The sequence below is a fragment of the Saccopteryx bilineata genome, chromosome 1 (genome assembly GCF_036850765.1).
Source record: "Saccopteryx bilineata isolate mSacBil1 chromosome 1, mSacBil1_pri_phased_curated, whole genome shotgun sequence".
Classification (NCBI taxonomy): Eukaryota; Metazoa; Chordata; class Mammalia; order Chiroptera; family Emballonuridae; genus Saccopteryx; species Saccopteryx bilineata.
Genome location: NC_089490.1, coordinates 365,165,379 through 365,176,810, shown reverse-complemented (window position 1 = coordinate 365,176,810; position 11,432 = coordinate 365,165,379). Strand labels below are relative to the sequence as shown.

General features: G+C 45.7%; 1 protein-coding gene across 2 annotated transcripts; it reads right to left on the bottom strand.

The window, feature by feature from the left end:
• Window positions 1-3,328: 3,328 nt before the first annotated feature.
• Window positions 3,329-6,896, bottom strand: LOC136318579 (serum amyloid A-2 protein-like). 2 transcript variants are annotated; one of them, XM_066251095.1, is made up of 4 exons: window positions 6,808-6,896; window positions 6,301-6,395; window positions 4,080-4,218; window positions 3,329-3,633 (listed from the first exon to the last, which is right to left on the bottom strand). In XM_066251095.1, the coding sequence occupies exons 2-4, from the start codon at window positions 6,389-6,391 to the stop codon at window positions 3,468-3,470; spliced, it is 396 nt and encodes a 131-aa protein (XP_066107192.1). In that variant the 5' UTR covers window positions 6,392-6,395; window positions 6,808-6,896; the 3' UTR covers window positions 3,329-3,467. The 2 variants fall into 2 exon arrangements, with proteins under 2 accessions (XP_066107192.1, XP_066107193.1); XM_066251096.1 differs by having other exon boundaries at window positions 6,730-6,855.
• Window positions 6,897-11,432: the final 4,536 nt, after the last annotated feature.

Genomic DNA, 11,432 nt, shown 5'->3' with positions numbered 1-11,432 from the left:
CAGAAAACTGAAATGTGGATGGGTCATACCACAAATTCTGACATACACTGACCTAAGGGGAGATATTCTTTTCTGTGTGCAGAAATACTTAGCCACTGCCACTAAAACTCTTTTTAGTATAAGGAGAATATTATGAAAAAGAACAACACATGAAGTTCAATATGCAGAAAATTTTAATTTGTCAAAGTTTAATGGAAAATTCATAAAATAGTCAGTTGCAAAATTAATAACATCAGCTTCAGTTCTACATGTAAGGGGCTTGGAAGTTACCACTTCATCCTCACCACAAAGGAAAAGCTGAACAGAATGAAAACTCAACTCATGAAGTGAGGTGGGTGAATTCGACAGCACCCCACTGCACCCTAATCTCCACAGTGTCCTGTTCTTGCCAGTCAGTGTCCCTCGTCACGGTCTCCACCTGTCTGTCCTGCTCTGCTTTGTTTTTGACATAGACTCACCCTTCTGAGACTCAGCCTCAAACCTCCCCAATCTCCTCTGCCCGCCCTTCTGTTAGTGCCTTCTGCTGGGCACTGTATGAGAAAGTTCTGCTGTGACTCTTGCTACTTTTTCTTTCTCCTGAAATTTGTCTTTCCTCTGTACATACCGTTTTACCATTAATCTCCTTCCCTTTGGAGTTCTCAATGCCCAGTTATCACTTTATGTACTTTTTTTTGAATTTAGAAATGAAATGGAATGGAGTGATATTGATCCATAGGAATACATAGGTTTCAGGTGCATATTTCCAAAACGTGAACTATTGATTGCATTGTGTGCCCATCACCCAGTCAAACCATTTTCAGTCCCCATATATTTGGCCCGCTTTACTCTCTTCCCTCCACCCCATTCCTTCAGGTAATCACTTTACTTTTGTCTATGTCTATGAGTCTCAATTGTATATCCCACCTTTAGCTCCATCCACATCTCCACATCCACAATTCTTTGCCCTGTTTGTGATACTGGAGCTGGACCCTGTTAAGGTTTCTACTGTGCCAGCTGGGCACAATGCTAATATTTGTCGGCAGAGGGCGCTGTAGAGATAGCAGTAAACAAAGACACCTCTTCCAGGTCCTATGTGCTGGTCCTTCTTCCTTCTAGCTCTTTTTTTTTTTTTCCCCTAAGGCTTATTTTTATTTTTATTTATTTATTTTTACAGGGACAGAGACAGAGAGAGGGTTAGATAGGGACAGACAAACAGGAACGCAGAGAGATGAGAAGCATCAATCATCGATTTTTCGTTGCGACACCTTAGTTGTTCATTGATTGCTTTCTCATATGTGCCTTGACCGCGGGCCTTCAGCAGACTGAGTAACCCCTTGTTAGAGCCAGCGACCTTGGGTCCAAGCTGGTGAGCTTTTTTGCTTAAGCCAGACCAGCCCGTGCTCAAGCTGGCGACCTCGGAGTCTCAAACCTGGTTCCTTTCACGTCCCAGTCCAATGCTCTATCCACTGCGCCACCGCCTGGTCAGGCTCCTTCTAGCTCTTGTAGTGCTCTTCTCATTATCAGGACAACAAGTGGCACTCACTCCGCAGAGTTTCAGTGGTACCACTAAAGTTTCCTGACCAGTTTTGTGGTACCTCGCCTGGATTTGAATGTTTTCAGCAGCACCCTGCCTGTGTTAGGTGAGGTGCCTAACAGCATGCCATAGACTGGGTGGTTTATACCACAGAAATTTATTTCTCATATTTCTGGAGGTTGGGAAGACCCAGATCAAAGTGTAAACCCATTTGGTTCCTGGTGGGAGCTCTCTTCTTTTCTTACTGATGGCCATGTCCTTGCTGTGTCCTCTGGGCAGAAAGAGAAAGCAAGCTCTCTGGTATGAATGATATTGTAAGGACACTAATCCTATTAGACCAGCGTTCCACACTTGTGGAACCTCGTTTAACCTTAATTACTTCCTTATCTAAATACAACCACACTGTAAGTTAAGACTTCAACACCTACTTTGGTGGGGGTGTTGGGAGGGGATGGAACATGAACATATTATAATTTTGTCCAGAGCATTGTGTTCTGCACAGCTGGCTTCCAGGGAGTTTAGAGGCATTCCACCTCCTGCCCCCATGTGGTGTGTGAGCTAGCAGGAGCCAAGTGGCATTCCAGTGAGTTCAAGTGCAACCCTGCGCAGTTTCATGCCACGTTTCACTGGCAGCTTGTGGAGGAGTTCTTGTTTGTCAGCTCTGGCGTCTGATACCCAGAGATCTTTATCAGCCCTCTGATGGGCACAGACTTTCCAACAAGATCCAGATCTCAGCCTTGTGTATTCTTAACCCCTTAGCAGTTAAAATCCTGATATCAGTTAATAGTCCATTTATTAAAATTTCCCTTTTCAAATTATCTCCTGGTTTCTTTCTCCTGACAGACCTGACAGATAAAAGGTTTCTTCTCTGGTGCTGCTCTCTGTCCTCACTATCAATCCCAATCTTGAGCTAGTAAATAAGCAGAAGCTGTGAGGAAATAGTCACATGTAGGTGGCGTTATATCAGCATATAAGCTTGCAATAAGGTAATAGAAAAATAGTGAAGTAAAAACTTGGAGGCATTTCTTTGATGGCATGGACAGAATTGGCCAATAAGTGGATTTGCAGGTGTTGCTGAGAATTGAACAGATGATCAAGGTGGCAATTGCTGACATGTTGTGGCACAATGGATAAAGCATTGACTTGGAACACTGAGCTTGCTTGTTTCTAACTCCAAAGTGGCTGCTCTGAGTGTGGGGCTCATTAGTGCAGGGTTACTGGTTTGAGTGGGTGAATCATCCCCGACAATCTCAAAGCTTGCCAGTTTGAGCCCTAAAGGTCACTGGCATGAAAAAGCCCAAGGTAGCTGGCCTTGAGGCAAAGTCGACATTGGCTCAGCCCCAGTCAGGGCATGTAGGAGAAGCAATCAATGTACAAGCTAAAGTGGAAAGCAACTATGAGTTGATGCTTCATTACTGTCTCTCTTCCCTCCGCATTCCCTCCTGTCTCTCTCATTCTCGTGGCTCCAATCCTCCCATGGCTTGTGTCCCTTACCCCAAACAGAGCCCACTAAAAAATAAACCTAACAGAACTTGATTCCTTGGGACAGAGAAGGTGGCAAGGACATAACCTGACAGGGAATTAGGAGGCCAGACATGGAAGGACTGAAATGAGCACAAAGGCATCCAGTGGAGTCTGGGAAGAGGGAGAGGTCTAATTCAGAGAAGAGTTGGTGCAGGGTGTCTGCCTTATATGACCTGACACTATGTTTCCCATTCCCAAAATAATTGGCACAGGATCAACCTTCCTATTGGTGGCCATCCAAAAACCCTTGGTATCAAACAAACAGTCCTTATACCAAGAAATATGACACAGTTTTCAACATTCAAGCTCTAGAGCATTTATTAGCTGTTATGTGCTCTGTATCAGTGTCTGGGGTTGCAGAACTCAATGGCTGGGAGTCGCTGCCCTCAGGGGCTCACAGCCCCGAATCCTGAGAGCAGAGTGAAGGAGCTCAGTACTTGCTGGGCAGGCCAGGAGGTCGGTAGCGATTGGGGTTCCCACCCATCCGGCCCCATCTGTTGGCTTCCTGGTCAGCCATTGAGTCCTCCACTCCGTGACCACTGTCTCCATGTTTTAAAAGGTCTAAGGCTCGCCCATAAACATCCTCTCTGAAATCGCTGGAATGGAGAAGGGCAGGTAGGAGGTGAATCAGGGGCTGATGAGAAACTGCCCACCCTCCTAACCCTCTCTTTTCCAGGGATTAATGACTCTGAGAGGAGCCAGGAAAGAGAGGCTAAACACTCACCCAGCCTGGACACACCCACCCAGCTCCGAGGTGACCACCCACACACTGGGTGGACAGCACCCATAGGGCGAGGGTGGGAATCAGTCCTTGTCCCTCATTTCTCTTTTTGGGGACAGAATCAAACATCTTTACCAGCCTTACTCTGGCTCTGTAGGCAGCCCAAGCCCCACGCTGGTGTGGAAGGATGGAGAAGGTGGGCATAGAACATGAGCAGGAGCCCACAGCCCCTGTAGATCCTTCTCTAGGGTTTATGCCCTCCTGATGCCCAAAGTCAGCCAAGCTCTGCACAACGCCCTGCATCCCCAGGAACCCTGTTACCTGATCACTTCCGCAGCCCAGACGCCCCCGGGTCCCCTCTGTGCAGCTTCAAAATTCCCCCGGGCGTGGAAGTATTTGTCTGAGTTTTTGAAATTGGCCTCTCTCATGTCAGAGTAGGCTCTCCACATGTCTTTAGTCCCTGGGAAGCAAAGAACATAGCAAGGAGATATCAGGTGAAATACCAGAAAACTGTGACACCCTTAAGAGAGGCATCAAGAATGAAAAATCTACCACTGACTCAATTTTCAGCCTGTAGTACACAGCACCTGGATACCAGAGGTTGATAAGACTCAACTCTAGTCTGCACCGAGTCATTTAGGTGGGACACAGCTGTGCTGTACACAGTAGTCTGACTCCTGTGACACTATCTATGGGTTCCACCTCACTTAGGCCTCTGTGACATATATTTACAGAAGAGAAGGGAGGTGTCAATTCACATACGATTTGTCCAACATCAACACTCTTGAAATTTGGGCCAGGTGATTCTCTGTTGTTCTGGGCCTTCCTGAATACTGCAGGAACGTTCACCAGAATGCCCGCATCTCTGCCCACAAGGGTGTGAGCAGCATATTCCTCCAGCACAGGGGTCCCCAAACTTTTTACACAGGGGGCCATTTCACTGTCCCTCAGACCATTGGAGGGCCGGAGTATAAAAAAAACAATGAAAAAATCCCTATGCACACTGCACAGTATCTTATTTTAAAGTAAAAAAACAAAAGAGGAACAAATACAATATTTAAAATAAAGAACAGTAAATTTAAATCAATAACTGACCAGTATTTCATGGGAACTATGCTCCTCTCACTGACCACCAATGAAAGAGGTTGCCCTTTCCGGAAGTGCAGTGGGGGGCCGGATAAATGGCCTCAGGGGGCTGCATGCGGCCCACGGGCCGTATTTTGAGTGACCCCTGCTCCAGCGTGACAACCAAAATTGCCTCACACATTGCCACATGTCCTGAGGCACAAAAACTGGCCGCTAAATAAGACCTCTGTTATAGGATGAAGGTACACATGTTAATGTCGGGGAACTTGGTGGGCAAGGGGTGAGAGGGGAGCAAGATTCAGAGGAAAGGTGCTGACACACAGCACTTCTGCCTGACGCCTAAGAAATGTGGTCCTGCAGACAGAACGCACCTGGTTCTCACTTGAGACCCTCTGAGTGTTAGTGTCAATAAATGGCATCCTTGAAGCTTCTAACTAGCCTGACTGATGAGGTGTAAGCAAACCTTAGAAAAGTGTTATTCTTTCTCAGCTTTGACGCCACTTTCTAATCACCTGGGGATATTTTTGCAAGTCCGATGCCATACCCCATGTCAGTCGCAATTACCTCAGCATCTCTGGGAGGGCCTCGGGCCTCAATAGGTTTTATATTCTCTCCTGGTGATACCAGTGTGCACATGGACTGAGGACCACCGAGTTTTAGGAAGAGGGACCCGGGCACGTCTATGTGGCAAGACTGTGGCCTCAGCGGGTCAGACTCTACTCTGTGATGTGATGACTGGCAGCTAGTCCGTACTCAACATACTCACATGCTCTAAGCTTCAAAGCTGGGGAAGATGTCTGCCTCACCAAGTTCTTCTGCACTTAAAATGGGTGACCAGAACTGTCCCTGGTTCCCTAGTAGTGTCTCATTAGCACTGAAAGAGTCATGGAACACTCCTCACACCTTAGCCCATCAGAAGACTTGGTCCCTAAATTGCATTCAAGGGCTGAGTTCCCTCAGGAGACTCAATAGATGCTACTGGTTCTCTTCCGTCAGTTAAAAGGCTAGAAAAGGAGTAGCCAACAGACTGAAGCAGGGACAGTGTCCCTGACTGTAGGAAGCCCCAGCAAGAGCTAAGCTGCAGTCCCTCTGAACTGTCCAATTAGGAAATAGGAGGAAGGGACGGAGAAGGAAAAAGAGGGCAAGAGAGAGGGAGTGAGGAGAAGATGGATAGTTTAACCATCCTTTGTGCAGTTTGTTCTGAGGACAATTTTATGCAATTTTAAGGCTTATTATATGTCTTCTAGTCAAACTTACCTTTCAGCTGGTAATGCTGACAGTTCTTTCTCTGGGAGCTGTGGTTTCAGTCTGTTTGATGAAAAGCTCCCCAAACCCCTGCGCATTCTCCTACATCAGGCCACATACCTGACCCAGTAGCTCAGCCCCGAAGGAGCTCAGGGTGAACCCTAGTGTCCGTGAATGCCAACCCCCATCCCACTCCCGCCAGTGACTCTACCGAGATAAGCCTGTCCCAGGAATGTAAGCCAGTCCTGGCTGCTGACTCCCAGGACCAAGGAGCAGAACACGAGGCCTGTGAAGAGCTTCATGGCGCTGGAATGAAAGGGGAGAGTCAGGGAGACACGGGAAAGAACCCTTTGAGGATTCGTGTGTCAGAGAGAGCCTGGTTGTGCATCTGCACTCGTTCTCAAGAGATGCTGGTTGTGCACCTGGTAAACCTCACTCAGAACCACGGCCCTCAATTCTGAACCCATCGGCCCTGAGCCCAAGATTGTCTATGATGTCACCAAGGTGGCATTGGTGGAGGAAGAGTGCCGTCAAGACCAAACGGGTCCTAAAGCAGCCTGTAATTAATCATAAAGCACTAACTGTACTCCGCCAGCCCTGACCTCGTACAGGGCAAATTCAACACAGAATAATACTTTACCATGAATTCACAGGCTTGCTGGAAAAGACAAAACAGAGTAAGCTTTGGAAAACAATCACTCTTGAAGTAGTTCCTCACCTGAATTCCAGTGGAGGAGAGCTACCGTCCCTGCCTGCTGGGGACCGGTGACTGCTATTTATGTATACTGAGCCCTCCCTGCCGGGGACATGGGGAGGGGAGGAAAATGCTGACATGGCACCTGGGCAAAGTCCCTGCAGGTCATTTCTCCTAAAAGAGTAGAAAGTAAAACTTACTGAACACCAGTGGCTATCTTTCATCCACAGGTTATTTCCCCGTTGTGCAACCCTGAGGAAACAACAGGGATTTTTTTTGCTTGGCAGCCACGGGGCAGGATGCTGGCCCTGCTAGTCTGAGTGAAGGGGACGAGGCAGGGCCATCTGGGCTGTGGAGGGAAAGGGTGTGGGCCCTTGACGGGACACCTAGGACTGCTGGAAGGTGTGCAGTGAGAGGACTCTCCTCCATCCAGGCACCTTGCTTTACTGGTCATCTCCTCAGGATGGTCCCTGCTGGGCCAGATGGCAGATGGTCAGATGAAACCCCTTTGAGTTCATGGCTAAAGCCCTTGAGCTCCTAAACTGACCCACCCAATCTCATGGGTGCCCTGCAAGGCTGCTTCCCCTCTCTGTCTGCATATGCTCGGCTCTCAGCTCCAAGGCACAGACTACAAGGCACAGACTACAAGGCACAGACAGGCCTGCTCCACTGTCAGCCCTGAAGCAGTGTCTTATGTAAGCCAGCTCCTTTATTTCTTCCCAGAACTCTGCATGGTGACAGATGGTTACTAGACTTATCGTGGTTATTATGTTATAAGGTATATATACATAAAATCATTATGTTGTACACCTGAAACTGATATGATATTGTATGCCAACTATAATTAAAATAATTTTAAATTTAAAATAAAAATAATAACCTGGCATCTTTGGTGGGCATGGGCATCAAGTGGAGGGGACTCTGCTTCCCAATCCTGGACACACCTCCGAATGGGAGTAGGTGTTTAGGTGCCAGGAACTGTGGGACCCAGGGCAGGCTGCTCCTTAATAGCCCAGAATGAGGTATTGAGTCCTTTGAGTCAAAGTTACTTGACAAGCACCCAATGCAAGAAAAGCACATCGACCCTCTCTTGTCCCCCACCACGTAGGAAGGAATTCCCTCCTGTGTAGATGCCTTCCCCGCTCCAGAGGGGAAGAGTCAGACTCCCTTAAGCCAGAGTTCAAGAAAGTCTGTATATGCAAACCTCGTTACTTATTTACCAAACACTACCCAAGCTCACACTTTGCTTAGATTCCTCATTAATGGGGACCAAAACCTATCCTATTGTGACCTGTCAGAGCTTCACAAATGTATTGTTTTTTGGTCAACAAAGTATTAAAAGTTGGCTGGTTTGATCATTTGTCTCAACCTCATTTATGATCTCCCATGTCCGCACGTGAAATTAGTTTTTCTCCTCTTAATCTGGTCTCATGCCAATTTTACTATGAGTTTGGCCATAAGGCAGTGGTCCCCAACCTTTTTTGGGCCACGGACTGGTTTAATGTCAGAAAATGTTTTCACGGACCGGCCTTTAGGGTGGGACGAATAAATGTATCACATGACTGAGACAAGAGTCAAGAGTGAGTCTTAGACGGATGTAACAGAGGGAATCTGGTCATTTTTAAAAAATAAAACATCTTTCAGACTTAAATATAAATAAAATGGAAATAATGTAAGTTATTTATTCTTTCTCTGAGGACCGATACCAAATGGCTAATGGACCGGTACTGGTCCGCGGCCCGCAGGTTGGGGACCACTGCCATAAGGATCAAGAGGGGAAGGGGGGAATTTTCCACTCCCCAATAGAAATAAAGAATAAATTTTAAGAACCGTATAAAAGCACAGAGGACTGGAATATCTGTTATGGGAAAATGGCACCCCAACTGGAAAAGTGAACGGATCCTAATCAGGGGTATAACGGGGCAAAGCCTTTTGTCTCCTGTGTCTTCCTGGGGGTGGGGACACAGGATGTCACTGTCTGTCCTTTGTCACTGTGTGTTGAAAATATCAGCAGTTTTCTGCTCAGGGAGATGAAATCTATATGTATATAACCCACACATATATATAAATAGCGCCTCTAACTATCAAAAAAATATATACTGTGTGCCTCATCCTAACTGAAAACATTCCAGAAAGAGAATTCTGGAGATTGTAGTTCATCCTAAACAAACTGACTTTGTTCTATTTGTCTAAAGACAGATGGAAGAGAAAGACCGTATGCCTGAAACCCAATGAAGTTCATATCTTACTTATTTCCTTTGCTTGATTTTTTTGAACTATCAGCATGTAAACTCTTTTTGACTCTCAGCTCCCTGGTTGTTTACTCAATTGTTACCTTAATACTTGACATTTTTTGAGGTACAGGGTCTCAAACTCTCAAACTCTTGATTTGAATAAGAAATCTAGAGTATGAGAGAAGAGAGATATACCAAGATTTCCTTGTGACTTTACAAAAATTTTTTATACTGTGTTGTTTATTTCATTGGGGAATAGAAGATGTTAATTACATCCATTATAACATTATTACCTGGGCAACAAATCAGTTAAGACAAACAGGCTGCATTCTTTTTTGAGATTACAAGTACAGAAAATTCAAACAATTTCTGAAGTCCATTTGCCTTATAAGACTATTAAAAACAACAACAATAAGTTCTTCCAAGAACCAATTTTCATTTAAATGAATTAAACTTAACAACAGAAACCATGTTTCTGCACTATTGTGCATAGTGGGCGCTCGTTCGGGACTTTATTCGTTCCATAAGTACTTGCTGAGCTCTCCTATGTACTAGAATGTCTCCAGCCTCATGATGTTGATGTTGTAGTGATCAATCAATAAGTATGTAACACAAAAATAGTGATATCCATCATTAGCTAAATCAAATCCATTCCTGACAATGATTTTGGTAGCAATTGTTTTTAGGGAGTAAGGGTAGCAAATTTATGATAATCAATTATTTTCATAAATATTCTCAGAACCACTGAAACACCTATTTAACAATATATTAAGGATATCTCTACAGTATAAAACAATTAAAACGCCAATTAGGCCCTGGCTGGTTGGCTCAGTGGTAGAGCGTCGGCCTGGCGTGCAGAAGTCCCGGGTTCGATTTCCGGCCAGGGCACACAGGAGAAGCGCCCATCTGCTTCTCCACCCCTCCCCCTCTCCTTCCTCTCTGTCTCTCTCCCTTCCCCTCCCGCAGTGAGGCTCCATTGGAGCAAAGATGGCCCGGGCGCTGGGGATGGCTCCTTGGCCTCTGCCCCAGGTGCTAGAGTGGCTCTGGTCGCAAAAGAGCGACGCCCCAGAGGGGCAGAGTATCACCCCCTGGTGGGCAGAGCATCGCCCCCCTGGTGGGCGTGCCGGGTGGATCCCAGTCGGGCACATGCGGGAGTCTGTCTGACTGTTTCTCCCCGTTTCCAGCTTCGGAAAAATGCAGAAAAAAAAAACACGAAAAAAAAAAACAACACGCCAATTACTAGGAGTTCATTTAATCATTAATGAGCCCATAGGTCTGTGTTTTGTTTGTAATCCACAATAATACTCGGGAGATTTAACAAGAATTCTATGTTCTTTTTACTCTGCAACAAATATATATATTTTTAAATTAGTGACAGGTGGGGAGGCAGAGACAGACTTCCTCATGCCCCCCAACTAGGATCCACCCAGCAAGCCCATAATGGGGCATACTCTGCCCATCTGGGGCCCTTGCTCCATTGCAACAGAAACCATCTTTCTAGCACCTGAGGCAGAGGCCATGGAGCCATCTTTAGCACCCAGGGCCAACTCACTCTAATAGAGACATGGTTGCTGGAGATGTGGAGAAGAAAGAGAGAGAAAGAGAGAGAGAGAGAGAAAGAGGCAAACGAGAGGATGAGAGGTGAAGAAGCAGATGGGCGTTTCTCCTGTGTGCCTTGACCAGGAATCAAACCCAGGACATCTACACACCAGGCCATGCTCTACCACTGAGCCAACAAATATGTAGTATAATATTTAAAAATTAAAAAAATTATTGAAATAATGAATACAACTAATCTTTCCATGATAAAATATATAGGATGGTGACAGGATAAGTGAAAAAGTACATATCTAAGATTTATCTGTGTCCAAATTCAAGGAACTGGGTGACAGTTTTTTCTACTTGGCACTGGAAACTCTATATACAGATGGCTGTAAACACTGGTCTGAACTATAGATGATACAATATTTATTTATATTTTAGTGAGTGAGAGTGAGACAGGAACATACAGGAAGTGAGAGGGATGAGAAGCATCAACTCACAGTTGTGGCACCTTAGTTGTTTATTGATTGCTTTCTCATATGTGCCTTGACTGGGGGTGCAGAGACTCTAGCTAAGCCAATGACTCCTTGTTCAAGGTAGCAACCTCGCTCAAGCCAGTGACCTTTGCGCTCAAGCCAGCAAACATGAGGTCATTTCTACGATCCCATGCTCAATCGAGAGACCATGGTCTCAGTGTTCCAGGTTCACGCTCTATCCACTGTACCTCCATCTGGTCAGCCTAATTGATACAATTATTGAAACACACATGTAAAATAGATATAGTGTGTTGTTTTTACTTTCTATAACCCAAGTCCGGGTAATGTGAGACTATGTCTGAATTAACTTTTTTTTAGTTCAAGTCAGAAACTCAGG

Excerpts from the sequence above, each read along its gene's own strand:
- LOC136318579 (XM_066251095.1), bottom strand. The coding sequence starts at position 6,391 with ATGAAGCTCTTCACAGGCCTCGTGTTCTGCTCCTTGGTCCTGGGAGTC. Across the intron at positions 4,219-6,300 it reads CCTGGGACAGGCTTATCTCG|GGACTAAAGACATGTGGAGA; the intron begins GTAGAGTCACTG and ends TTTGCTTCCCAG. Across the intron at positions 3,634-4,079 it reads TGGGCTGCGGAAGTGATCAG|CGATTTCAGAGAGGATGTTT; the intron begins GTAACAGGGTTC and ends TCTCCATTCCAG.